Source organism: Photinus pyralis, unplaced genomic scaffold (genome assembly GCF_008802855.1).
Source record: "Photinus pyralis isolate 1611_PpyrPB1 unplaced genomic scaffold, Ppyr1.3 Ppyr1.4_LG5, whole genome shotgun sequence".
NCBI lineage: Eukaryota > Metazoa > Arthropoda > Insecta > Coleoptera > Lampyridae > Photinus > Photinus pyralis.
In genome coordinates, this window is record NW_022170596.1 from 26,061,764 (window position 1) to 26,087,010 (window position 25,247).

At 35.1% G+C, this 25,247-nt stretch overlaps 3 protein-coding genes across 3 annotated transcripts; 2 read left to right on the plus strand and 1 right to left on the minus strand.

Moving 5' to 3' along the window:
* The first annotated feature begins 11,719 nt into the window (after positions 1-11,719).
* LOC116170644 (short transient receptor potential channel 4-like) lies at positions 11,720-14,655 on the plus strand. Its single transcript, XM_031487149.1, has one exon. The coding sequence runs from the start codon at positions 12,202-12,204 to the stop codon at positions 14,653-14,655; it is 2,454 nt and encodes an 817-aa protein (XP_031343009.1). The 5' UTR covers positions 11,720-12,201.
* Positions 14,656-18,424: 3,769 nt separating this feature from the next.
* On the plus strand, positions 18,425-19,815 carry LOC116171249 (vacuolar protein sorting-associated protein 37A). Its single transcript, XM_031487968.1, has 5 exons — positions 18,425-18,581; positions 18,631-18,820; positions 18,869-18,986; positions 19,031-19,431; positions 19,482-19,815. Exons 1-5 carry the CDS (start codon positions 18,505-18,507, stop codon positions 19,674-19,676), a joined length of 981 nt encoding a protein of 326 aa, XP_031343828.1. The 5' UTR covers positions 18,425-18,504; the 3' UTR covers positions 19,677-19,815.
* Positions 19,816-21,514: 1,699 nt separating this feature from the next.
* Positions 21,515-23,251, minus strand: LOC116172349 (ribonucleoside-diphosphate reductase subunit M2). Its single transcript, XM_031489556.1, has 2 exons — positions 22,990-23,251; positions 21,515-22,932 (listed from the first exon to the last, which is right to left on the minus strand). The coding sequence occupies exon 2, from the start codon at positions 22,926-22,928 to the stop codon at positions 21,822-21,824; it is 1,107 nt and encodes a 368-aa protein (XP_031345416.1). The 5' UTR covers positions 22,929-22,932; positions 22,990-23,251; the 3' UTR covers positions 21,515-21,821.
* Between the last annotated feature and the right edge of the window lie 1,996 nt (positions 23,252-25,247).

Genomic DNA, 25,247 nt, shown 5'->3' on the forward strand with positions numbered 1-25,247 from the left:
GTGAGAAAGTTGGCAATTATTCACGAAGATAAGATTTGCGCCACGAGTCGAAGACGAGTGGCGTAATTTATCTGAGTGAATAATGCCTTTCTCACGAGTTAAATACTATACTTTTTCTACTTGTATTCAATAATTACAGTAATAATAAATTATGCATAATGGTTTTATTATGTCATCAAACAATTGACAAAATCAGCAATGTACGTAAAATACGGAGAAGTTAGAATTATATCGTCGTCACTGCTCATCATGATTGCACTACTGTCCATCTCCACGTAATTTTCACAAAACTGATTTCTCGTAATTTGTTTGATTGACATTAATGTTTGACAACTGAATTTATCGCGATCCGAGATCTTGATTTTTGCTACATACATGTTTCCAAGGCAACCCTACAATGTGACCTGAAGAGTAATGACAAACTCGGAATACGATTGGCTGACAACAGTTGAATAATGAAAACATATTGAATAATAGATAACTTTCTGAATTAAACACGCATCAGTATTCTACCTATTATTTAATATGAGTAGAAAAACCATTTTCCTCATAACTTTTGTTTGTAGCTTGTGATGACATACCCTTACAGATAGGCAACACACCTTACAACGAAAGTAAATTCAAGACACCGTACTGCGCAGCCGTTGAAACTGGCTTGGGGAGAATTATTACAGAAAACTAGAGGGTGCGTGGTTGCCTACCGGGTTTGTTGTGCGAGGGTAGTTGAAGTGATCACTTTAACCGCAAGGGTAGATAAAGTGAAACAGATTCTAATCACATCTGTCATTCCTATTACAAATGGGACGCGGAGACGATATAAAATAACGTTCAAAACATATGACAATGCTGTTTCTATTAAAACAACCCCGACTGCAGATCCTAAGCTATTTTTGCGTCTAAATTAAATACCGAATTGTCGGAAGGTTTACAAAGATTTATATGGCTTCTGCTATAAAATAATAAAAAATTATACATGATTGTAAAATACTTCTATATCGTCATACATAAATAACTATTGTTTTATTTAATCTATTTTAAACTCAATTTTTAAATTACCTACCTTTAACTTTGTTACGATTTGAACTATGCTTTAAATTTGATACCGTTTGAGTCAAGGCACGGCGTGGGCGGCTATTATTTTGTGTGTACCGTTAGATGACCGACGACGCCGGAACTGCAATTATTTTTAGAACAGGAACCCGAACCGGAACCGTTATAAATATTGGTCCTTTAAATTCGAGCCACAAGTCAATGCAATGCCCCACGTTGGGCACCAAATAAATTCTGTGTGCGATGATCCCAGGCCAAAAGAAACCATACACAAAACACTCTGTAAACCTAACTAGCTCTTCAGTTATAATTTTTCCCGGTACAGATTCTCAGCCCGATACAAAAAATGATTGAATTCTTCCCCCAATTTTTATTAATTCCCGGCAGACAGTTGGAAATATCAAAATCCTCAAATTCCAAACAGTCTGTAACAAATTTCGACACTTACAAGAACTTTGGGCGAGAATCAAATAAAATTAATCGTACTTTGAACATGGAACTTCTCTGTGTGTCGTTAATAAAGGGTCCTAATTAACACACAACTTGAGCGTGAAATTACACAGATAAATTTTATTTTACAAACATACAAGATAATAAAACCGAGAAGTTGCTTTTACATTTCCATCCTTCTCCTTGCTTATTTCTAACATTAACCAATCCAATACATCCTTGGCCACAGACCATTTTCGAAAAAAAGTTTATCTTCAGACTATTACGAAGCGATAAAAAGCGAAAATAGTATATTACGTCAATAAATCTCTATTATTATTATTATTATTATTATTATTATAAGGTTGTAATAGTAAGAATAAATTACGTACCATATTTTCCCTATGACTTCCCTGAATTTCGAAAGGAAGACAAAACCCAAAACGACGTCTGTTGCCAGTTTTGACATTTGTAGATAATTATAACTTCCAAACGTCATTACGTACGGGTGTATGTAATGATAGTACTATGTCATGCCTCTGAATTATACGTTACGACCTCATTTTTGGGAAAAATTATCTCCTATTTTCCAAACATTGGTTATCGTAACCTAAACTCACCATAAATCATTTATAATACCAAACGATTATTTCTATCTACTAGTTCTAATAAGACCAACACTGAATTCAGAATTAATTAATATGAGCGATTTTAATCCAAATTAATGACCACATTTACACTTAAAAAATTGGGATTCAAATTAAACAGTCTGACCCATCGTTACTAGGTGCCCGTATCTTACAAATCTTGTTTTATAACAAGTCAGTAGTAAAGTTACGTTTCTATATCCCTCCAGTCTTAAAATTGCAGCTATAAATGGATGTATCAATACGTCAATACAAGGACGTGTATTTAATTGGTGAATTAACTCAATTACTTACTGAAGGTACTAATAATAATTAACCAAACTAAATGGGTAGATGCGCGTCAATTCAATAATGCGGTACAGACACTCTGCACTGTTAAAGGGTAGGCAGTAATTGTTTACCCCAATCAACTCGATCATTTCTAATTTCCGGAAATAGTTATTAAGTTATTCTCATTTGCTTATAATATTATGTGTAAGTCGTATACCATCCCTTATATTTACCTAGTTGTTTTGGATTAAAGCGAACAATTTAAGGTTACAAAAACCACCACCTGCGTGTGTATTTAAACAGCTTCATGAGCGGGTAAATTATAAAGAATACTGGCTTCTATATTCACAACAACATATCGTTAGCATTTTTATCCACCATATCGTAGAGCCTTTGTAAAGTTATAAATGCGGCAAAAAAAAAGAAAGTGTAGAAGGAAGATTGTTGGGTTGCCTTTGAATGATCTCAGGGTTATTTTCTTACGCGTGAGATTATCTTTTAGAATTTGCAACGGATGTTGTTTTAACGTAGTCATACTTTCCTTAAAGGAACCGATTTGTGGAAATTCATGGAATAGATTTGTATGGCATTTATTTATTATAATTGGATCCATACACAAGAATTCGGTTATTATTTCTTTAGTTGGGAGCCTTTACTGATAATAATAATAATAATAATAATATTTTATTGTGCTCATGTGATGCTTCACTTACACTTGTCATACACTGAATAGATAATACAAATAAAAAATACAAAATATACAAACAGAAAAATATCACAGATTTCTTTTACAATAAATAACATAATTTTCGAAATTATAAAAAGCGTTCATGACTAGCAGGTTTTTTACAAAAGACTTAAAAGCACAAAATGGTAGTTGTTGTATGTTTGATGGCAAACAGTTGAATAAGAAATTCGATTGGTACTGGACACCATCTTGGGATTTGCATAATCTGTAAAATTCATTTCGAATACTTGTTTTATTTCGGGTGTCATGTGCATGTATTTCACATTGACGTAAATTTTTAGAAATGTTACGTTTTGCATAGCAAACAGCCTCGAGAATATAGATGCTTGGAAAAGTTAGAATTTTAAGATTTACAAACTCCTTTTGGCAGTCCTCTCTATAACCTATTCTGCTTATCAGTCGAACTGCTCTACGTTGCAGCTTAAAAATACACCGCCAGTGTGGGCTGTGTCCCCAAGCAAGGATCGCATATGATATTGTACTATGAACAAATGCATAGTAGATAGCATAGATACCTCGTCTACTAAAAAGTAAAGAAAAAAAATTAACAATTACAAAAAAAGACTACAGTTTCTAACCTAAAGTGAACAAAACTCTCATTTTTTAACCTAAAAATAAGATGTGCATATTAATCCCAATATAAACATCTTATTACCAATTGTTACTATCAAACGGTGCAATAAAGTGACCGGTTGCAGTTTTGAACTTGCCACCAAGGCCTCAACAGACCGATGGAATATATTCCGGAAAGTTCGATTATCGTTATTGGAAATGCTATTACGAAAAACAGTTTCCAACAACATCCCAACAGGACAAAAACGTAAAAGGATGGCTATCTATATATCTTTTCAGGGTACTCTGCTAAAGCTCCTGGCGGAGCTTTTATTCAGGGAGCGATATAACACGGAAAACCGTTTTCACCATCATCCCGAACGGAAGTCTTATTTTCGAACATTGTAGTTGAAAATAATTTGTCAACTGGAATTCATGATTAGACAATAATCAGCTGTGATTAATATAATAATATCCACTGGAATTCGAAGGTGCTCCGATTTCGTACCTCGATTAGAACGTTTATTGCAAATAAATACGCGTATTATGATGTTCAGTTGCGCCATCCCGTACCTCCTAATTGCCTCTTTAAAAGAACTGGAGTGAATAAACTCTCCGCATAAATTACCGATTATTCCTGATATGAAATCTAAGTTCGCTTCTGGTACACAAATAGGCAATTACGGAAACGATTTCTTTCTTTTATTCATATATCGCTATTAATGCTACTGTTTATAGCGAAATAATTTAAATAATTTAATGCTACATTTATGTCTTTTGACAAGAATGACTTTAATGTGTAAACGATTTAGTAGTGCAATCGTCGAAGCGGAATTTTCTAGAACAACGGAAACCTACATAATGCATTTTCTTGATTTGTCTTTTATTTTATATCTATATATGTTACATTAAGCTTTCTTCTACTACTAGTAGCTTTTTATTTTTATTTTTTCAATTTCCAGATTCAATTAAATTAAAAGTCGTAAAGAAGAACCGCTGAGAAATGGCTTTTTTAAGGTTGGCTGAAGTTTGAGTTTTCATTGAAATTAAAGTTTATGATAGTGAAAAATGCGGTTGAAGTCTTTACTCGCGTTTTGCTCCTCGGCTTTTAATGCTTCTCATATTTTCAATTACATTTGTATGTACAAATACAACTGTAAGTTCAGGCCCATTTAACCTTTTACATTTAGATAGCACCAACATTTTCTGAAAATTCTATTGTAAAAATTAAAAGAGAAATCTGAAATGTAACGTATGCCATTCTGCAATTTACACTTCTTCAATAGTGAAACTTTAAAACCTTTTATGATCCAGATTCCAGAATTAAGTATAAGGAAACACTAATGGATGGTTACGTTTAACAGTGTGATAAAAATTAAAATTACTTGCCCATTGCAGAACAACTTCCAAAATATGGTGAAAAGTCTTGGTTTATGAATCATCAACTACTGTTCGTCCATTTTTTATACGATCAAAGTTCTAAAATAATTTTTACTGAGAACAGGATATCAGCTTTATTACACAATTTGTCCCCTTCTTCGCCATGAAAATGTTCTAATAAGAAACGAATGGAAAAGAGAAAATTTAGGATAAAAATTGGTTGTTATTTTTTTCATTTCGATTTTCTATTTAAATTTCAGACAATCTTCGGTTTTAACATAAATAGTCCTTTTGCATTCCGTTTATGTGGAACCTAATGGGACATTTGTTACGCGTTATGAATTTTGTGACAAAACAAAAACATCACTTTGCTCATTTAAAAAAAACTGTACGATATCATTTACATATGAGCGAAGCGCATACTACATTAAGCTACCGGAAACCTATTCAAAATTCAACGAAGTATTTCTACCACTTAACAAGAATTTATATGCGCTTATTAAGATGAAATATGAGTCTATAGACTTTAATGGAGTTATTTTGTGTTCGGGTTAAACGTAAAGGGGACGATTTGAAAATGTATTAGCGTTTTGTTTACATCTAATGGTTGATGCATTCACCTCATCGAATGACAGTTGAATGGAAACGAATTTATTAGAAATCACAAATTAGTTCCTACAGGATGATCTATGCGCACTGGAATCAGTATAAATCTTGCTATACATAGACTAAAGCAAGTAAATGAGAAATATCTACAAGAAATGAACAGCGAAGATAAAGGAAGGCTTTACTCAACGTCAGCTACTCAGGCATAGAACTGGTCCTGTGCGCGACGTACCCCCTGCGAAATCATAGGAGACTTTCCGTAATCGGGCTCACTAGTCTATCCCAATTAATGACAAACAGTAATACACAAATTTTTAGGACCTTCTTAGGATTTTTAAAAAATTCTTTTCCTACTACCTTAGAAACTGGATAGAATATTTTGAAAATCTTCAAAACCTCTAGAACCTTTGGATTCTAGAGTGACTTCCTAAAATTCTAGAAAAATACTAAGATTTTTTAGGATTTCTTGAGGCTATAAAAATCATCTTAAAACTTTCCTAGAATTTTGTATTACTTCGTAGAATCTGCTTAGGACCCTAAGATCATCTTGAAAACTTTTTAGAATTTTCTTAGAACTCTTTTTAGGATCTGTCTAGCACTTTTAAAATTTCTAGGATATACAGAACTCTCAGAATCCTTACATTTTTTAATCTTTTTAGAATCTTCCTAGAATCCTCTCAAAATCCCTATAGCATGTTTCAAACTATTATAATCTTTACAACACGTAGAAGAAGCTTGAGAGCTATTACAATCCTATATAGACCCATTTTTTACAATCTATATTTAGTGCTTTAGAAATCTTCTGGAAAACAAAAAAATGGGGCAACTAAAAGCCTTAAGCCTTAAAGATAAGGTGTTAGATCCCACCAGTATTTAAGCCTTTACAGATTCCAATGTAATTAAAATGTCACATATTTAAAAAGAGAAGAATAAAAGGACGAAAGCACTTCTCAAACAAGACAGTATGTTGAAAGATCTATACATACAAACAAGAAAATGAGCAAGAAAAATGATTCGAAAAGGCTTTGAAGGAAGCTTGAGACATATGGTGGAGAAAATTAGAGAAATCAACCTATTCCATGAACGAGCTGACGTGTAGTCCAGGGTTAGTTCCATTTACTTTAAGTATTCAAAGTAAATATTGAATGCTTTTAAGATCTAATTTAAAAAACGAATTTGTAGAAAATCTAACGTAAAGTTTTGATATTTCTGATATAAACTATAATGTGTAAATTGAAGAACCTATATTGAAATTGGTTTGGCTCATAATCAAAATTTCATATTTTACTTTCCATAATTAATTACCCAAATTCAAGGGTTCATTTATTGCGGCACTTCTTCCTGCTGTATGAAAATGTGAATAAAAATTTGTTCAGGTGCCCAAATATGTATTGGTTCAAATTAGAGAACAGGCTATGTATAATTCAAAAAGAAGTGGTTATTTCAATTTAAATTACCTAAAAAGTGCACAGAAAAAAAATTTAAATTATTTTTAATATACAGTTATGTGGTCATTTAGTGTTGTTGGAAAGTCAAAAAGAAAATTAGAATTTATGTAGTTAAATTTCCAAGAAGGAAAAGGAAAAATCTGTAGTAAGAAAATAATTCTTTGGCCGACGGCAAACGATGACTCATTCTATTTTGTACAGTTTTAGTTCCAAATATCAACTCTAATACGACGGGAAGTTCCAACCCTTTCTTCACACTTTTTTCCAAACATACCCAGATATTGGAACTATTCGTCTAAACAGTAGATATAATAGAGAATCCCAAATACCTACATTAAAAAAAAGGATTGTTCCCAGCACGCCGGAGTTTCTTTCATTTTGTTTGGCACCAAACGTCATTGTCACATTATTTTGATTTTTATTTGGTAAGTATTTAACGTATAATTAAGCCATTGTTGCTTTAATCTTCCACAGTAAGCTACTTAATCCTTTATATCTTAGTTGTCACTTATGGAGGGCAAAACGTTTTTACGTAAGCTCTAACAAATACATTAAAACTAAAAACGTTTATTAAAAAATGGGCTGTTTATCAACTTAATATTCCGACTAAAATATCAAGCAATTAAATTAAATGACCGTTTCAGTCCAGTATATTACAATTAGGAAAAACTGCTTGTAGTACGCCAAATCGCTAGGAAACGAGAAACATTTCTACATAACGACTTCCGTAATTATGTTATAAATTTATTTGTCAATTGGTAAGTACGTTCACTTCTTATTGTACTTGTTACCAGCGATTTATGGTTGAACGTAATATTATAAAAAGGAGAATAATCAGAGCAACTTGAGTATTTTCGTTTTGCGAGACCTTTTATGCTGGAATCTAGGTAACGTAAATCTCATCATTATATCGAGATTTATAGTGGCATTAAAATATTTTTGCCTTACGTTTTATATAAAATTTTTCTAGCCATTTGCGATTTAACAAAAACTTGAAGTATAAATGTCCACAATTAATCTTGCGTTGTATTCAATAAATGCGCTGTTACAAATAACCATTGAATAAAAACACTATTTTTATTCAATGAAATAACCCAAGCTGTTTTCATTTATTTCTACTACTTTTTCTAATTAAGTAAACATTTTGCTAGGCTTATGTTTGTATTGCATTTCATTGCGAAAGGTACTACCTACAATTCACTAAAATATTAAACTTTCAACTTCTCAGACCAGGGATTCTAATTTCAGCTCACCCAGTAACTATAATTTGGATTATTTGGTTATAGCACTTCTCTCAGCAAATTATCCCAAATATTTGGGAGAGTGGCTTGCGCACATCTTGTCTATAAAGCCGATCTTTGGCTGTTCCTCAAGCTGCTTTTTACTGTGAAGCGATTTCAAAACCAAATTGAATATTGTAAATATTAGTTTAGAGTCACTTTTTCTCAGACCAGAAGTGATTCTATTTTGCGAAATTGAAATGCCACATCGCGTATATTTCACACTAAGGTTAATTTCTGCAATTCATACGAGGTACGTATATGATTAAATGCAATTTCTTAATCTAACATTGTTTTCTTGGTAGATCCATGTATGTCTGGAGACGAGATGTTAGGAGTTTGGAATTAGGGCTATTTGATTACAACTGCGAATTCGCCATGAGGTCATTTCAGCTTCGTGGAAACTGAAACGTAGTCTTATTAGTGGTTGGTCGTAGTTGGGAAGGATTTAGTACCTTCGCTTTTATTTGACTAGCTCTGAGTTAAAAGTTCTCGGTACAGATCTACACCCCGATCCAGTAGAATGTAGAATAATTTAATTATGACCTTAAATTTCTAATTGGCGACAGCCAGTGGTCAAAATCAAAACCATTCAGTTCCAAACGGTCTTACATACTTGTACTATCTTACAACGTATTGCCATTAATCACACAGTGAGTAACAAAGTTGAAATACTTTTCAATGAATATTGGATTTAACAAGCTTTATTTTGCCATTGAACTCAGTATTGAAGAAAACGTCCTAAAAAAGTACTTTAATGATCTAATTATAGTCTATTTAAACCAGGCGGAGATGTATAAAACACGACCGTGATAGTGACAATCATTTATTTACTAATGAATATCGTGGGGAATAAAACAATATCCTTACGAAAAAGAAAAGAAAGTAAAAATTTCTGACTACAAGGAACACAGTGCCGTTGTTTTAATTATTGCCTTTGAAGTGATTTCTTTGAGCTGCTGAATTGGAAGCAATTTGTTCGTAATTGTTGTTTACAAGAGTTCGTTCAATTGTAAATGTAGTAAGCATCTATGTGTAAGTTATAAGTAGATACTTCATATCTGATAACAGTAGCTAAAGAAACAACGTCCTTTCGAAGTTAGTTGGCGTCTTTAATCAAGCACTTCTCGCAGCTTCCAATTAACGGAAGGTGTACCAGAGAATATTACATTTCTAAGTAATGAGAGCATGCCTTCCAATATTGCTATTTATGCCACAATAAAGGTGCCGTTCGCACACAAGTGTGTTCTGTCATTATAATAAAGGAGTTAATTCCATGATAAAAATTACGTGAGAATTATAAGATATTTGACTCTTCGTGTGAGTCACTTAACTTGGGTTTTGATGAGTTGGTGTAATGTTCTGGTCCATAGTCTTCTTAGTCGATTTTTGGTTTTTATGCGTTGTAAAAGGTTTTCGGGTAAAACGTGGTTATGGTTTCGTTTATTTTGCATTGTGGTAGTTTTGGTTACGAACGTCACGATCGTCGATGCTATAGATGATCAGAGTCTAGTTCCGAATGGAGCTTAAAGAAAAATGGATGACTACTAGACGTCATTTTGAAAAGTACGTTAATTAATTAAAAAAGAATAAGTAGGAATTAATCTAGAGAGATTTGTGAAGTCATTCAGGTTTGAACTACGGGTGCGTTAATCGTACTGATCAACATTTTTTCGGGAGATTCGATTTTCAACCACGCAAATAACCTCCTCGGTGGCCGCGTTCATAGAAATTTCAAAACTAACACCTAGCTGTTTCTTTTGGAACACCTAAGAAGGGATTATCGTGCATTTAGAAAAAAAAACATAATCGTTGAGTAGTCGTGTTTTAGTTGCATACCTTACACCCATATTCAGTCAAGGACAACGACAAAGTGTTACCGTTATCTCAAAGGATTATTATTAATGTTCGGTATTAAGATGGACGCGGACCTGTGTCGTTAGAAATCGTTAAGTAAAATTATTTAAACTTTCTGATTTTCAACACACATTAATGTAAATAGGGTGTAGAAATTTGATTAGTGAAAGTTTCTCCTTTGGTGTTAAACGAAGCGTTCAGGACCCAAAAAACCGTTAACAACAAATAGTCGTGGAAATGAAATCTTGCTTTCCTGCGATTTATAAAAGTTAACGTCTAGGGAATGCAATACCGGGTTCGCGGAATCCCGAAATACAATGATCCCGCAGGATTAATCCCCTACGGAAATGGAGCGGAATCCCGCAGGATACGCGGGTTTGAAAAATGTATTGTTTTGTTCGGTTAAATTTTTCATTCTCAGTCTTAGTGGTCGCTTTAAGGGTGATAAATAGTAAATATTTATACTTTATGCTTCTTCTTATCTATTTTACTCAACATGTAGAGAGTCTCGACCTATTCTTTAATTTGTACTGTATCTAACTAGAGCAAATTTTTGAATTTTTCCCGCAGACATAAGGAAATTAGATTTTTTTTAAGTGTCAAGGTTTTGAAGTGTCTTCTCAAACTAATCTTGGTGAAGAAAGAATGTGGCGGTCAACAAAATATGTGTCATTTATACTTATTCATTTTCAATGGGTTTTTTTTTCTTAATTTCTTTGGCGTCAAAATCAATTTACAGCTTCTTTAAGGAGATAAAGAATTACATTCTCGGGCTTTTTTGAATTGGGTAGGATTCTTAACAGCCTTAAGGTATTGGTAGTACGAAAGGCACTAACCCATAATACAATTAGGCATCGCTATTTTAGAGATCGTCCGTTATTGGAGGCGGTCAAAATTGTACTCAGTAATTAAGAAGGGAATTGGTCTTGAAGAATTTAAGAAAAATTCGCGTTTTACCATTCGCGGGGGGCAGTACCATCCTCTAGAAAAGAAGAATTCACGTTTTTAAATAAATGATCATCAGTTAGTACTTTAAAAATTTTTTGATGTGAGGGAAATTCAAATGATCATCAGTTCCCAAGAATCGCCCGGTATTAGGATAGCTGATTCGGTCGCCATTTTAGAACCCACTTATTTAAAGAAAAACCATTGATTTTTTAACGTTTATTACTGAAAAACCTTACAACTTATACTCTTTTCTATATCTTAAGATGTGTCTGACAGACTCTCAGTGGACTCTAAAATGGCGGAAGAATCTGCTATCTTAATCAAGTACTGTAACCTTGGCCTAGATAGTACGTAAACTGCTAATTGCAACTCAAATATGGACATCGCCTGGGTATGTGAGTTTTAGGCTAAAACGAGTCTGATTTGAAACTGTCCACATTTAAATTAACAATCGTCAATCAATTAATCACATAAATGTGCCAATAAAACAAACCTATTCTGGACGTACAGACGACCACGGTGGTAACGTGACTTTAGTTTTACCCTGAGATTCACATACCCTACAGTGACTTTATAGAGACAGTGTGGTCATATGGTGGTGTTATTTTCTATTGGTAGTTGGGAGACCCGCCATGTTTTGGCCAAATACACCGGATTGGTAGACATTAACCTGGAAATTATCTTGCGGGACACATGACAGCATTATTAAAACCATAGCAAAATCTACTAATTTGGTTAAACCAATCGGCTCAATTATAAATTGGAGAAGACATGGTCGACATGGTGCATTATGGCCACACTGTCTTTATACAGTCGCTGTAACATACTACTACAGTACCCCCCTGTCCGTGACTACCCATTTTGTATGGAAACTTAGGACGAATAGCAGTCTATGTGCTGTCTGGTGCACTGACATAATCATATGACAAGTCAGACACCTGTCAATCTGTGACTTTGACGAGTAAAACACAAGCTAGTATGCCAATATGGATGGTCAAAACCTTCGAAATGTACCTCAACCTCCACCCTTACCGAATGTCCAACAACAATCGAACCAACAGGAGCAAGTACTTCATCAGCAACCACTTACCTACAGACAATTATCGCAACACAGATTTGGTCGACGTATGAGCGATATCATTTCTAGACCCATCTCACGTGGATACCGCAGACTATCTGAAGACATCACAAATCTGGTTCCGAGACCGAGCATTCTGCTACCCACCCTTAAGGATTCTGAAAAGAAATTTTTCGATATGGTAGCATACGGTGACGTCGTTGTTGTACAAAAATATCTAGAAGAGAATCCAGATTTTGAAATCAACTGTACGAATTTCCAAGGTATATCCGCCCTTCACGTCGCAGTGCAAACCAACAACGAGCCTATGGTGGAACTTTTACTGTCACAGAAAAAGATTGATATCGGGGACTGTCTCTTGTACGCCATTAGGGAGAATCATTTGAAAATTGTTGAACTAATACTTGAAAAATTAAGCCAAACCATGCATGGTTTAGAGTACATGGGGGTCACTCACAGTTCGGACTTTCCCGATCACGTTACACCTTTAATTTTAGCTTGCCAGTGCGGACACTACGAGATTATCAAACTGCTGGTTAACAGGGGGCACCAGATCAGTAAGCCTCATTCTCCGGATTGTTTATGTGGCGAATGCAAGATGAGATACGAAAGTGATGACCTTTTGCATGCCGAAACGTATCGATTGAACTTGTATAGGGCTGTCACGAACCCCGCTTACATATGCCATTCGTCAGCTGATCCGATTTTAACAGCATTTCAGTTGTCTTACGAGCTCAGGCGGTGCGCTAAACTTGTGATTGAGTTTCGTGCAGCCTACGATGAGTTGGCCGAGGATGTCAGTATGTTTGCTGTTGATCTTATAGGATGCTGTAGAAGTACCGAAGAAATGGAGCTAATACTTCGGCAAAGAAACGGAATGGTTTACGCTGGTCAATACTGCTTTCCGCGTCTTGTATTGGCGATAGATTACAAACAGAAGGCGTTTGTTGCGCACTCAAACGTGCAGCAGATCTTAGAAACCGTGTGGCATGGTGATTGGTACGAATGGAGATTAAAGCCATGGATCGTACGGCTAGGATATCCATTTTATAGATTGGTAATGTTGCCAGTGATTAGTTTTATGAGCTTGGTGGCCCCACGTAATTCAATGGTTGCGCATTGGAGTATTCCCCTCAACAAAATGATCAGTCACAATGCCTCGTTTATTTTATTTTTAATTCTAATATTCTTCGAGTCGAACTTGGACAAGTCCGCCCAGAAGAGGGCTCCGCCAAATTCCGGTTTAGAACCGGTTATTATTGCTTACGTTGTCGGATACATTTGGAGCAGTTTTAGATTGATGGCACTCGAAGGACCTTGGCGCCATTTTAAACAACTGTGGAATTGTCACAACTTAATCATGTACTTCCTCTTCGTCTGCACTTTCATGCTTTGGCTTGCCTCGTTCCTCGATCAGAAAGCAAACGACCAAGCGGATTTGGAGAGAAAATATTGGCACGAGCTGGACCCAGTGCTGTTATCCGAAGGGACATTCGCCATTGCCACCATAATGGCGTACTTTAAGCTTTTGTATTTGTGCAGATTGAACTACTACATGGGACCCTTGCAGATTTCATTGGGAAAAATGAGCGCGGACATTGCCAAGTATATTGGAATGTTTACAATCGTAATCATAGCGTTCACTGTTGGATTGTGCAACTTTTATCAGTATTATGCGGGAATGGTCCAAACTGACGAAAGTTCTGGTTTAAAGACAGCACAGCAGGCATCATTTGTCGACTTTCGTTCAACACTAAAGACGCTATTTTGGGCGTTATTTTGCATGTCTGATATAACATCGGCCGATGTCATTATTGAGAACTTGCCAGGAGAAACCGAAGGGACGACAATAACAAACACGCATACATTCACAGAGGCCGTTGGATACATAGCTTTCGCACTGTTCGAAGTGCTCACAGTCATAATTCTGTTAAACATGCTAATTGCTACAATGTCGAACACTTTCCAACGTGTCAACGATAACACGGACGTAGAATGGAGTTTTGGCAGAACGGAATTCTACTTGGAATACATTCTTCAAACCACTCTTCCATCCCCGTTGAACTTAATTCCGACTGCAGATGGACTCCTAGGCGTTGTAGATTGGTTACAAGCACTTGCCAAAAGTCAACCGGGAAAATCGGCCCGCTTCACATTGGGACATTGTTGCTACCTTGAGAATGAATTGGACGATCAAAGCACACGAGGATTCCCGCTGCTAATGACTCAGTTAGTTCAAAGGTACTTTAGGCAGAAGGACGAGACAGCCGATAATTCCAACGTAGACCTGGAAAGTATAAAGCAAGAAATCAGCGAAATTAGACAAATGCTTACAGATTATTTTGATCGTAATTATAAATAGGTAGTCTTAGGTTTATTGTATACTTCTACTATTATACATGTTTACATTCTTTCTGCGTTTTGTAAATGCAGGGTTCTGGTTCTGGTTAGCATTACCAAATTTTTGTCATGGCTAGTGATTATCTACCTCCTTTTCACTTTTAACTCGCCATGAATTCAAATTATAACCTAACTATTATGGTTTTTTTGTCTCCTCACAGGAAAACCATTTCACTTCCTATTTGTTCCTTATTTGGGCCTTTGGGATTGATAGTGAGCAAACAGAGGGTGCATTTTTGCGATTCAGTAAATGCAGTGAAAGGAACTGCGCCTTTTAGTACATTTTTTGAGGAGCACCCCCAAATGACCAAACATGGAGGAAAAGTTGGGACAATTTTATTCTAAATGATAATTATTTAGAAATGAAAGGCCGAAACTTTTGTTATAGGTCATACTTTCAGCTTTCGGTGTGTGAGTGGGTAGGTGATCGTAGAAAAACCTGCAGCTTTCTAACTATAGAAATTCTGGAAACTTACCCCTATGGCATATACATATAATACCACTTTCTGTATATTTGGGTCTACTTGCTAATTTATAATCCGATCCCTACCTTGACGTAAGTACTTAGAATTGATCTCCCAGCACATTAATTTCAATACGTTGGTATCATCTTCCCCTAACAGAATCACTATATAGATATTGTAGAGGAAAAATCAACCCCACGCCCTAAATTGCTGTAACGATTTAATACAAATTACGCGTAATTTCAGAATAAATAGACTCCCACCAATCGAAATTTTCTGTCTGAAAGTTTGACCTGTCTGGTAAGTTATCAATGCCTCTCGACGAATCATATTTTAATCGTCATCTGAAGCTTTGGAGTTCACTCTTAGTTTAATTACGAACTCGCAACTATAGACGACTAAACTACTTCGTCACGATAATAAGGGTGCAACGAACACGAACGACAAAGGAATTTTAATTAAACTTATTTCCAAGGGTAGGTTAATTAAATGAAATTGAAAGTTTCTTGTATAATTGTTGTCTCCGTTATGACCGAACGTTTTTTGCGGTGTCTTTTATACGAAATCTACCATTCACAGACGCAAACAGATGTGAAATTTACTTTTTCAAGACTTTCCAATGAAGTTCAGGCCGCGACGACTAGACAGATTAGTAGAAACTGCTAACACCTGAGCTACTGGAGTTTGACGTCATACGATTTCTAAACTATTTATTTGGAACTAGAAGAATGAGAGGATGGCATTTTTATACGTTATGATTGGTCTGTTACTTATTGCTGTAAAAAAATCGGAGACACAGTACACAGTCACAAAGCTCGTTGCTGAAAAAATGAGTCGGTTGGCTGGGAGAGAATTGCAACTGGTTGGCCTCTTTGGCATAAAATCTAGACCTTTTAAAACCAAGTTGAAAGTTTTTAGTTTTTCTGAAAATTGACTTGCTTGATCGCAAAAGGAAACATAATCCGTCCGTAAAGTTTTAGATACATTGATAGAAGAAAAAATCAAATAATTCCAATTTATACCCAACTAGATAATTTTTCGTGGCCACGGTCTATTGAACTACCCTTTACTTAATATCGAATATAATAACGGGCTACAGCAAAGATGTTTTATCTAAAATATCACTTAAATTCGTCCGGTTGAACTCATTATTGGGATATTTTCTTTATTAAAATGAAACTACAACTACCACCAAAAGCGCATCAAGCTCCTCTTTAAAGTTTCCTTCAGTTTCCCCTCCCAATCAGTGGCGGATTAACATAATGCACACTAGGCACGTGCCTTTGGGGCGGCAGCTTTAGAGGGCGGCATTTTTTTTTGCAGTATATTTATTTTAGGTAAATTTTAAGTTTTAAAATAAGTCCCCTAACAGGTTACGAATGACCAAAATTTTTAATTGACATTATGAAATAAATTGGAATTGGTAGATAGTTTAAACCCTGGTTTAAACAAACTGTAACTGATGTAAGAACGATAATCGACAAATCAAGTTCTGACGTGTGTCAAAACTTAATCTTATGTATACGGTTTTTCTTTTCATATTAGTTTTAAGAATTTCAAGTTATAATGTGATTTTTATTAGAATCTTAAAATTTATTGCAATTTAAAGATTATTTTTGGAGGGGCGCATATCTTTCAGTGTGCCTAGGGGCGCAAAAAATTTAAATCCGCCACTGTTCTCAATTCCCTTCATGTGGCACACAAACTTCTCTCGATCTCCTTGTAAACCTGACTCAAGATCTTCAAATTGTACTCAAGTTACTCTAAAGATCTTTTTATAGGTTTCCTATCACTTGATTCTTAGGAAGCTTCAAGTTGAAAGTTATCTAGCTGAATCTTGCCGATCCGCTATAACCATCAAGGCTATAACTATTAAACAAATAGTAGAAATTTTAGCTGATCAAATAATTGAATCATTTTAATTATATATTCAAGACTTTTGGAACATACAAAAGAACGACGGAAGTGGTAGGTTGGCTGCTTCTTACCCTCTAGCTAAATATACAACAAATACAACTAACCTTTTCAGAGTTCTGTTACAATAAAATGACTAAAAAGTACAAACTTGAAGATCGGCTTTAAGCCTTTAATTAAACAAAAGTGGTGAGAAAATTCATCCGTAATAATTTTAAAACAATTAGCAGAAAGTTAGATTGTTGTCCACCCTAAATCTCTGCAAATAATATTAACAAAATGTGGTTCGGCGCGTAAAGTATTGACGTCACACTTTCCAACTTTATATTGTAATTGCATTAGGTATACAATGGTATTATACATTTTGACCAAGAAACTGAGATCATAAAATTTAGATTAAGCATATTGAATAAAATTTTTATTCAATGGATGAAGTTAGTCTTGAACTTATTTAATTAATTCAGTAGGTAATGGATTGCGTCAGAATGAATAAGCAGTCTTTCCGTTTCTTATACAGGGCTAGTCATCCTTCTGAATTCGGTCGATAGCGCCCAAGTGGAGCTTTTTAAATGAAGTCATTCTATATAAGAAAGAATTGCCAATAGTTTCTAAGAGCTTTTGAAAACCTATAACGATCTATGATGTCTTCAATACTGTTTAATAGTTTGGACATATGAAAGTCTCCACGGCGCTTAAGAATCATAAATATTTTTTAAGAGCATCGAATTGTTTCCGTCGGAGTGCTTAAGATTTTCTCGCCTCTTTAAAAAAATGCTTCTGTAAGTATCTGACAGCTTCTAAAGGTTTTAAAGGATTTCAAAAAATTTTAAGATCGTTAACAGTCTTCAAAGACATTTAAAAACCTTTAAATGCCAAGTCTTAAAAGACTTCCGTAATATTTAAGAGTTTTTAACAATTTACTAAATATTTTAAAGGTCTCTAAGAGGTTTTTTGAACCTTGTTAAAGAGTAAGTAGAACTTCAAGAGCCTTTAGTTTTATATGAGTACTTAATAGCTCTAGGGGGTTTCCTTTAAAATGCATCTTTGCCTACTCTTTTGTAGAATTATGAAAACTGAAAGTTCACCAAAACTGTCATTGTAATTTTCAAATTGGTTTACCAACTGTGACAGGAAGTAAAACAAATATTTTTCCCTTGTGTGATGAAGTGTTTGTCTTAGTCATATTCGTCAATTTTTCTATTCCTTTCTGATAAATGTAAGCATTTTCTACCCTGCCATCATGAAATGTCTGGATATCCATAGCGTGGTGACAGTGTGAGTTGTAACACCCCGTAGTATACAGTGGCCCTGTAGAAAAACCATAGATCAGACAAAGACGTCAACTTCACTTGTCAGTTGTCAATTTATTCATTCTAACCAAACTTTTTTGTGTACTTTCTGTTATTCATCATTGTACAATCGCACCGTATGTAATGTTACCAGGATTATATCGCAGTGAAATTGATATAAGAAAACAGCAGATTAACACGTTAAAAATATTCAATGATAAGTACGTAACTCTCCTCCCTGCAAGCATCCGATTTATTACTTGGCTGCAGCGTTACAGAAATCCAAGAAGGTTCCGAATATCAGGTTTTATTCAAGGCGTCGAATAAGGAGTTCTGTCTGCACGTCCAGCTGACACCTGAGTTTCCCAATGACAAACCGTTTTTGAGAATCTCTCCCGTTGTGGTACATCCTTGGGTTAACGCAGATGGAGATATAACGTCGGCACCTGGCCTTTTAAATGTAAATTTAACGAACGCTTTTGCCTTAACTGTTTGGGCCCGTTTGTAGTTTACTATCCATTCGGATTTGGGACGAGTAGTACAAGCCATAATTCGAGAATTTGCACGTAATCCACCTCCTTTGACGAATGACCAATCTGTGACTTCCCCCTCGGGACCAAGCTTAGGTTAGCGCCAACTTCTTGATATTAGTTTTACAATTTCCATTTAGGGGTTGAAAGTGACACAATGGGACGCAGTAGTCCCATTTACTCGTATAGCTATCCAAGCATGGCTCCAGTTCAGCAAGCCACTCATCAGTCGATGGCATTTCCAGAACTTAACTCTCTGACATTGGATGAGCTGCAGTTCATGAACGAGTGTGTCGAACGACAGGCAGAATTCGTCGATAACTTACCTCAAACTAAAGAAATGAACAAAGCGATTGACGATCTCATATCAAACATTGAAGAGCTGGCCGACTCAAATTTGTCCAAAAAGGAGCACTTTGAGCATTTAAACAAAGAAATCGAGACAAAGGTAGATTTGGTTAGTAAGTTGGCCTACGAAAACGAAAGACTGAACTTAGTTTATCAATCATTATCTGAGAAATATTCACCAAAGAATATAAAGGTAGGTAGGTTTCTTTATTGATATTACAGTTTAATTTCCTCTATTTACAGGAACAGCTGCGAGAGGCGGCTGAAGTTTCAAATAGTGACAGTGAACGTGTAGCCGAAGCGTTTCTTAATGGTGATTTAGATGTAGATAAATTCGTTACATCTTATACAAAAATTAGGTCGCTAAGTCAGGCAAGAAAGACCAAGGAAGAAAAACTTGCTCAACAATTGCGAAATTTGGAAAAAGCTGGCTTTTAGAAGTGGGGATTAAGCGCTATATTATTTATTTACATTGTGATTTATTTGTTATATTAGTTTTCTTAGGTGTGAAAGGGGATGGCTTTATATTAAACTAATTGTCTAATTTTTTTTTATTATATCTATACATTCAATGTTCCATACTTGGTTTCATTTTTGCATTGCCTATTATATTATTCTTTTAGGTCCCATTTCCAATACCACAATCTTCCCATAGGATATTTGTATCATTTTTTTTCCGGGTCGATCTGAGACAATTTTTTTTTTCGGGCCTCAAAAAAAGGCAGTGTACAACCTTCCTTTTTTACCTCGTTTTTTACCAAACATCGACTGCACCAAAATTTCTCGGGAAAACACTTTTTCTTATTAATTTTGGTGCGTAGAATCCAAAACAGTTCGTACTTTTTTGATCAGACTTCTCAATCAAAAGTTATAGACTAGAAACCAATTTCGAAAATAAATTCAAAGGGCTGTAACTTTTGAACTAGTAGCCCAATCTTGGAACTGTTTGAAATTGTGGATTCTACAGGCCACATTCTATAAGAAAAATTTTTTTCCGCGTCGATCTGAGACAATTTTTTTTTCGGGCCTCAAAAAAAGGCAGTGTACAACCTTCCTTTTTTACCAAAAATCGGCTGCACCAAAATTTCTCGTGAAAACACTTTTTCTTATTAATTGTGGTGCGTAGAATCCAAATAAATTTGTTCTTTTTCGATCAGACTTCTCAATCAAAGTTATAGACTAGAAACCAATTTCGAAAGAAAATTCAAAGGGCTGTAACTTTTGAACTAGTAGCCCAATCTTGGAACTGTTTGAATTTATGGATTCTACAGGCCATATTTTATAAGAAAATTTTTTTCCGGGTCGATCTGAGACAATTTTTTTTTCTGGCCTCAAAAAAAGGCAGTGTACAACCTTCCTTTTTTTACCAAAAATCGACTGCACCAACATTTCTCGAGAAAACACTTTTTCTTATTACTTTTGGTGCGTATAGAATCCAAAACAATTCGTACTTTTTCGATCAGACTTCTCAATCGAAAGTTATATAGACTAGAAACCAATTTCGAAAGAAAATTCAAAGGGCTGTAACTTTTGAACTAGTACGATCGCTTTGAAAACTGGTACACGTATTCTTAAGGATATAACTGGTATAAGAAAGATCCTGGTAGGTGGTAGGTACCTCCTATATAATAATAATATTACGCTTTTACTCCCCTTAAATTTGTATATAACAATAGAAATATAAAAAAAGCTAACCCCATACAAAGTATAACTTGATTTTTTAAGTAGTATTAAGCCTTTTATCTAGTATACTATTTTAAATTTTTAATGTATTTGAGGGACAAGTATTTGAATACTTTTTACTGTATTCGAATACTTTTCAAAGTTAATGAAATACTTTTCAAAGTATTCGAATACTTATTTTTTAAAGTATTTGAATACTTTTCAATGTATCTGTATCTAGTATCCGCTTGTGCTGGACTTAAAAGTATTCATTATTCAAATACCTTTGATTTGTGTAAAGTATTTACTATTTAGTATTCAAATACTTTTTGAAAGTATTCTGCCCAGCTCTGGTTTTACTTATAGGTGTATGTCAGACCAAAAAACTAAGACGATTTTTTTAGCACATTAACATCATAGTTACATTAGAAAAACAGTTGACTAGAAATGCTACCTTACCATAGCAGGACAACTAAATTTTGTGGCCTCATGGATTTTAGCACTAATGTGCTACCTGTTGGTTACAACACATCATATGTGGATAGAGATGAAATTAAGAACATTTTCATAAAAGTGACTTTTTATTACGTACTAATATATAAATAACAATTCAGATATCTTACTAATAAAGCTCTATATTTAAAATTAATTTCACTATTTATATAAAATAAGTTTACTACAAAAACGAACATAATCTAACTGCACAAGCTGCTTACGTGTAATTAAGTATTGTAAATTTGGAACAAAAACATAAAAAGCTCTGGAGATTAAGTAGATTAAACTACCAGTCATTTTACTCATATGGTAAAAGTACAAGTGTGTCTGTTGTTCTATTCAAAAAACGAGGAAAATAGAACAGTCCTTTGGTAAAATAAATTAATTATAAAACCTTAAAAACACTAGGTTGAAAACAACGTTTTTCTAAAAATCAGCATCAAAAGAAATGCTAATGTTATCAACAACTCCATTCTTTTGATACTCCCCTACTTTCTTCTCAAAAAAGTTAGTTTTACCTTCAATGGAAATCTTATTCATAAAGTCAAATGGATTAGTAACGTCATAAATTTTATCACATCCTAAATCAAGCAGCAAACGATCAGCTACATATTCGATATACTGACACATTAAAGTACAGTTCATACCAATAAGACTGACAGGTATGGCTTCGCTTAAAAATTCCTGCTCAATCTGGACAGCATCACGAATTATACTCGTGACACGTTCTTTTGTAGGCTTTTGAACCAGATGTGAAAACATTAAACAGGCAAATGCGCAATGTAGCCCTTCGTCGCGAGAAATCAGCTCATTCGAAAATGTTAAACCAGGCATAAGTCCCCGCTTCTTCAACCAGAAGATTGACGCGAAACTACCTGAAAAGAAAATGCCCTCCACTGCGGCAAATGCAACCACACGTTCGGCAAAGGTCGCATCCTCGCTAGCAATCCAATTTAGAGCCCAATCTGCCTTCTTAGTGACGCACGGCATTGTTTCGATGGCATTAAACAGATGGTCCTTCTGTTTCGGCTCTGATATATAGGTGTCAATCAACAAACTGTACATCTCAGAGTGAACATTTTCGATCGCTATTTGAAAACCGTAGAAACAACGAGCTTCAGTCACTTGCACCTCCTGGCTGAAACGTTCGACTAGATTTTCATTTACGATACCATCAGAGGCTGCGAAAAAGGCAAGAACGTGCGAAATGAAGTACCGTTCGTCGTCGCTCAAACCCCTCCAATGCTCCAAGTCGTGAGACAGATCCACCTCCTCCGTAGTCCAAAAGGAGGCCTCGGCCTCTTTGTACCTTGCCCAGATGTCCGGATATTCGATCGGGAACACGACGAAACGCCTGGGGTTATCGCGTAGTAGTGGCTCGAGCTGTGGGTCAAACTTTGGTTTCGATTTTAGCTCGTTCACGTTGCTCTTTTTAGTGGAATTGTGTATAATGTTGATCGCATTTTCACTAAGAACGGTTTTGGCGGGACTCGAGGTTATGTCGACATTTTCTTTGCCGTTTACATAAGGCATTTTGCTAAACAAGAATAACAACGATAATTTAAACAATCAAACACGTACTGGCAATACTTACTGGTCTTTTTGGTAATAAAATTAGCTAAATTGAATAAGTACTTTCACAAAACGCAATGTACACAAAAAAAACGTACCATACAAACGTTAAATGCCAAAATTCCCGCCTTTGCTCCGATTTATAAAGGTGCGTAGACCCCCCAGTGTTGCCGTTATGTAGGACACAAAAAGGCGGGAAAGGTTTTGATTGACGCAGGACGCAAGCAAACAAAAATGACGTTATTGTTTAAAATTTGCAATTTGAATAAATACGCATTAATTGATTGTTTACAAATAACATGCAATCCTAACACCAGCAACCATAGTTTCTGCGGTCTTAAGCGGGTTAATTCAAAGAGCGCATTTAAATAAAAACATTTTAAAGTTTGAAAAAACTCTTAAAAACACGATTTAATTTTGAGAAATCTAAACAAGGAAAACCTTCAACAAGATTTTGTAAGCTTGGCGATAACTTATCATATTGAAAGGAAATAGAAATGCAGGCAAATTTGTATCTTGTATAGGTAATTGAAGAATATATTGATAATGTGGATAAATATATAATATGTTGCAAAAGTTCTGAAAATTGTTCAATACTATCTAATCATTTCACTTGAGACTTGACTACCCATTCTTGAAAATAGGTAGTTGTAATGTGTGTTGCATATAATCTTACGAAAAGCCAGAAGACAAAATATTTAAATAAAGATCAAATCTCTGCGGCACTAGATTTCCAGGAAATCCTGTTAATTACAAAAATACGATATTTTTGGTGACTTATTTTTTATTGTCAGCTAAATATATTTTGTTACTAAGGCCTTTCGCCTTTTTTTCGAAACAATACTTACTTAACGTGTAATACTAAATGCATATAAATTCTTGAATTCTTTGATTGAAAGTTAGGTACACTACCAACCCTTACAGATGTGATGGGTTAAACAAGTTATAAGGTTTGAAAAAATATACGGAATTCGCAAGTGTAATTATAAATTGAAACTTTCTAAAAGGTGAAACAAAATAAAATTGATTCGGCTCAAAGGACTAAGATCTTGAAGCTCTAGTTATCGTATATCTGTTTAAAATACGTACACTACGCTAGCGTGGGTTTATTTGGAACATAAGCTATATGTGGTGTAATATACCTTCGACTTTGGATTCTGTGTGTTACCTCGTGCCGTTTTGTGTTCTCGCATAGGGAAAACCGTTTTAATTTCACCGCCGGTTCTTTATGATCTTTTATGATGTATCAACTTTATATCGTAACAAAATTAATTTAAAATTATTGCTGTTTAGTTTTTTATAACTCCGGTGTTATAGAAACTTTAACGATTTTGGTTTTGGGTAAGAATTCTTGATTTTGATAAGATTAGGTCTTTGCAATTTCAAGAATCGCGAGGGTTGAAAATTCCACCCTCCTCCACGGAGCTACCCTCTTTGCTGTCGCGGGAGTCCACTTGACCTCACAACCCTCTCCAAGTATTTCCCCTTCGTTCGCACTGCGCAGTGTGTTCCCTTAACTTTTCTAGAAATAATCTCACTGCAACGCAATCCCGCAATGCCTTCCCTGGGGAATATCAGTTTTACGCCCGAAAAGCGCATTCACTTTACCGAATAACGACACAGCACGCGAGCGCTGCTTCCAAAACCTGCCTCCTGGAGCGGTAGCGCTGGTCAGCTGGACCGTAAAAAACTCCAGAAGTGCGGAGTCCTAATGGCCACGAATTTTAAGGGAAGTGCGTCCTAAATGAATATATTAAACGTATACATAAAAAAATAGGCTGCTATAAAGGCGCTATAAAATGATCACGCATCCACAGACTTACACTGTATTTTTTCTTCTGAAATTCCAGTGGAAGATACTCTTACAAAAGGAAATTGACGTGTCAAAGAGTAATTTTTTCAGACAAAGATTGTTAATGTGAAAAAGCGCTTTTTGTAAGTCGTTTACGATTACTTTTGTAACTTGTTACTTTTTGACTTACCGAGTTTTAGGGGAGTAGGTACAAATTTTTATTCGGGCACATGATAGGCATTCACTTTTAATAGTTATTTATTTATTAAGTGTGTCCGTGTGTCATAAGGTTGTTTCTTCAGAGAAATTGTGCAAAAAATTACATCTTATCTTTTCACTAGTGGATAACATTTTGATGTTTTACCTCTCGTACGTAGGTATATTCTTTATTCAAGATAACGTTAACATTAAAATTCATTGCAAAGTTTTGTTGAGGGCTCAATGTAGCCGTTCCTACTAGGTTTTCCATCCCAATTGTGATGCTTGTT

What these genes read in the sequence shown, in the direction of transcription:
- LOC116172349 (XM_031489556.1), bottom strand. Translation starts at nt 22,928, where the DNA reads ATGCCTTATGTAAACGGCAAAGAAAATGTCGACATAACCTCGAGTCCC.
- LOC116171249 (XM_031487968.1), top strand. Translation starts at nt 18,505, where the DNA reads ATGTTACCAGGATTATATCGCAGTGAAATTGATATAAGAAAACAGCAG. An exon ending in TTAAAAATATTCAATGATAA is followed by an intron (nt 18,582 to 18,630) that starts GTACGTAACTCT and finishes ACTTGGCTGCAG; the next exon opens with CGTTACAGAAATCCAAGAAG. An exon ending in ATTCACCAAAGAATATAAAG is followed by an intron (nt 19,432 to 19,481) that starts GTAGGTAGGTTT and finishes CTCTATTTACAG; the next exon opens with GAACAGCTGCGAGAGGCGGC.
- LOC116170644 (XM_031487149.1), top strand. Translation starts at nt 12,202, where the DNA reads ATGGATGGTCAAAACCTTCGAAATGTACCTCAACCTCCACCCTTACCG.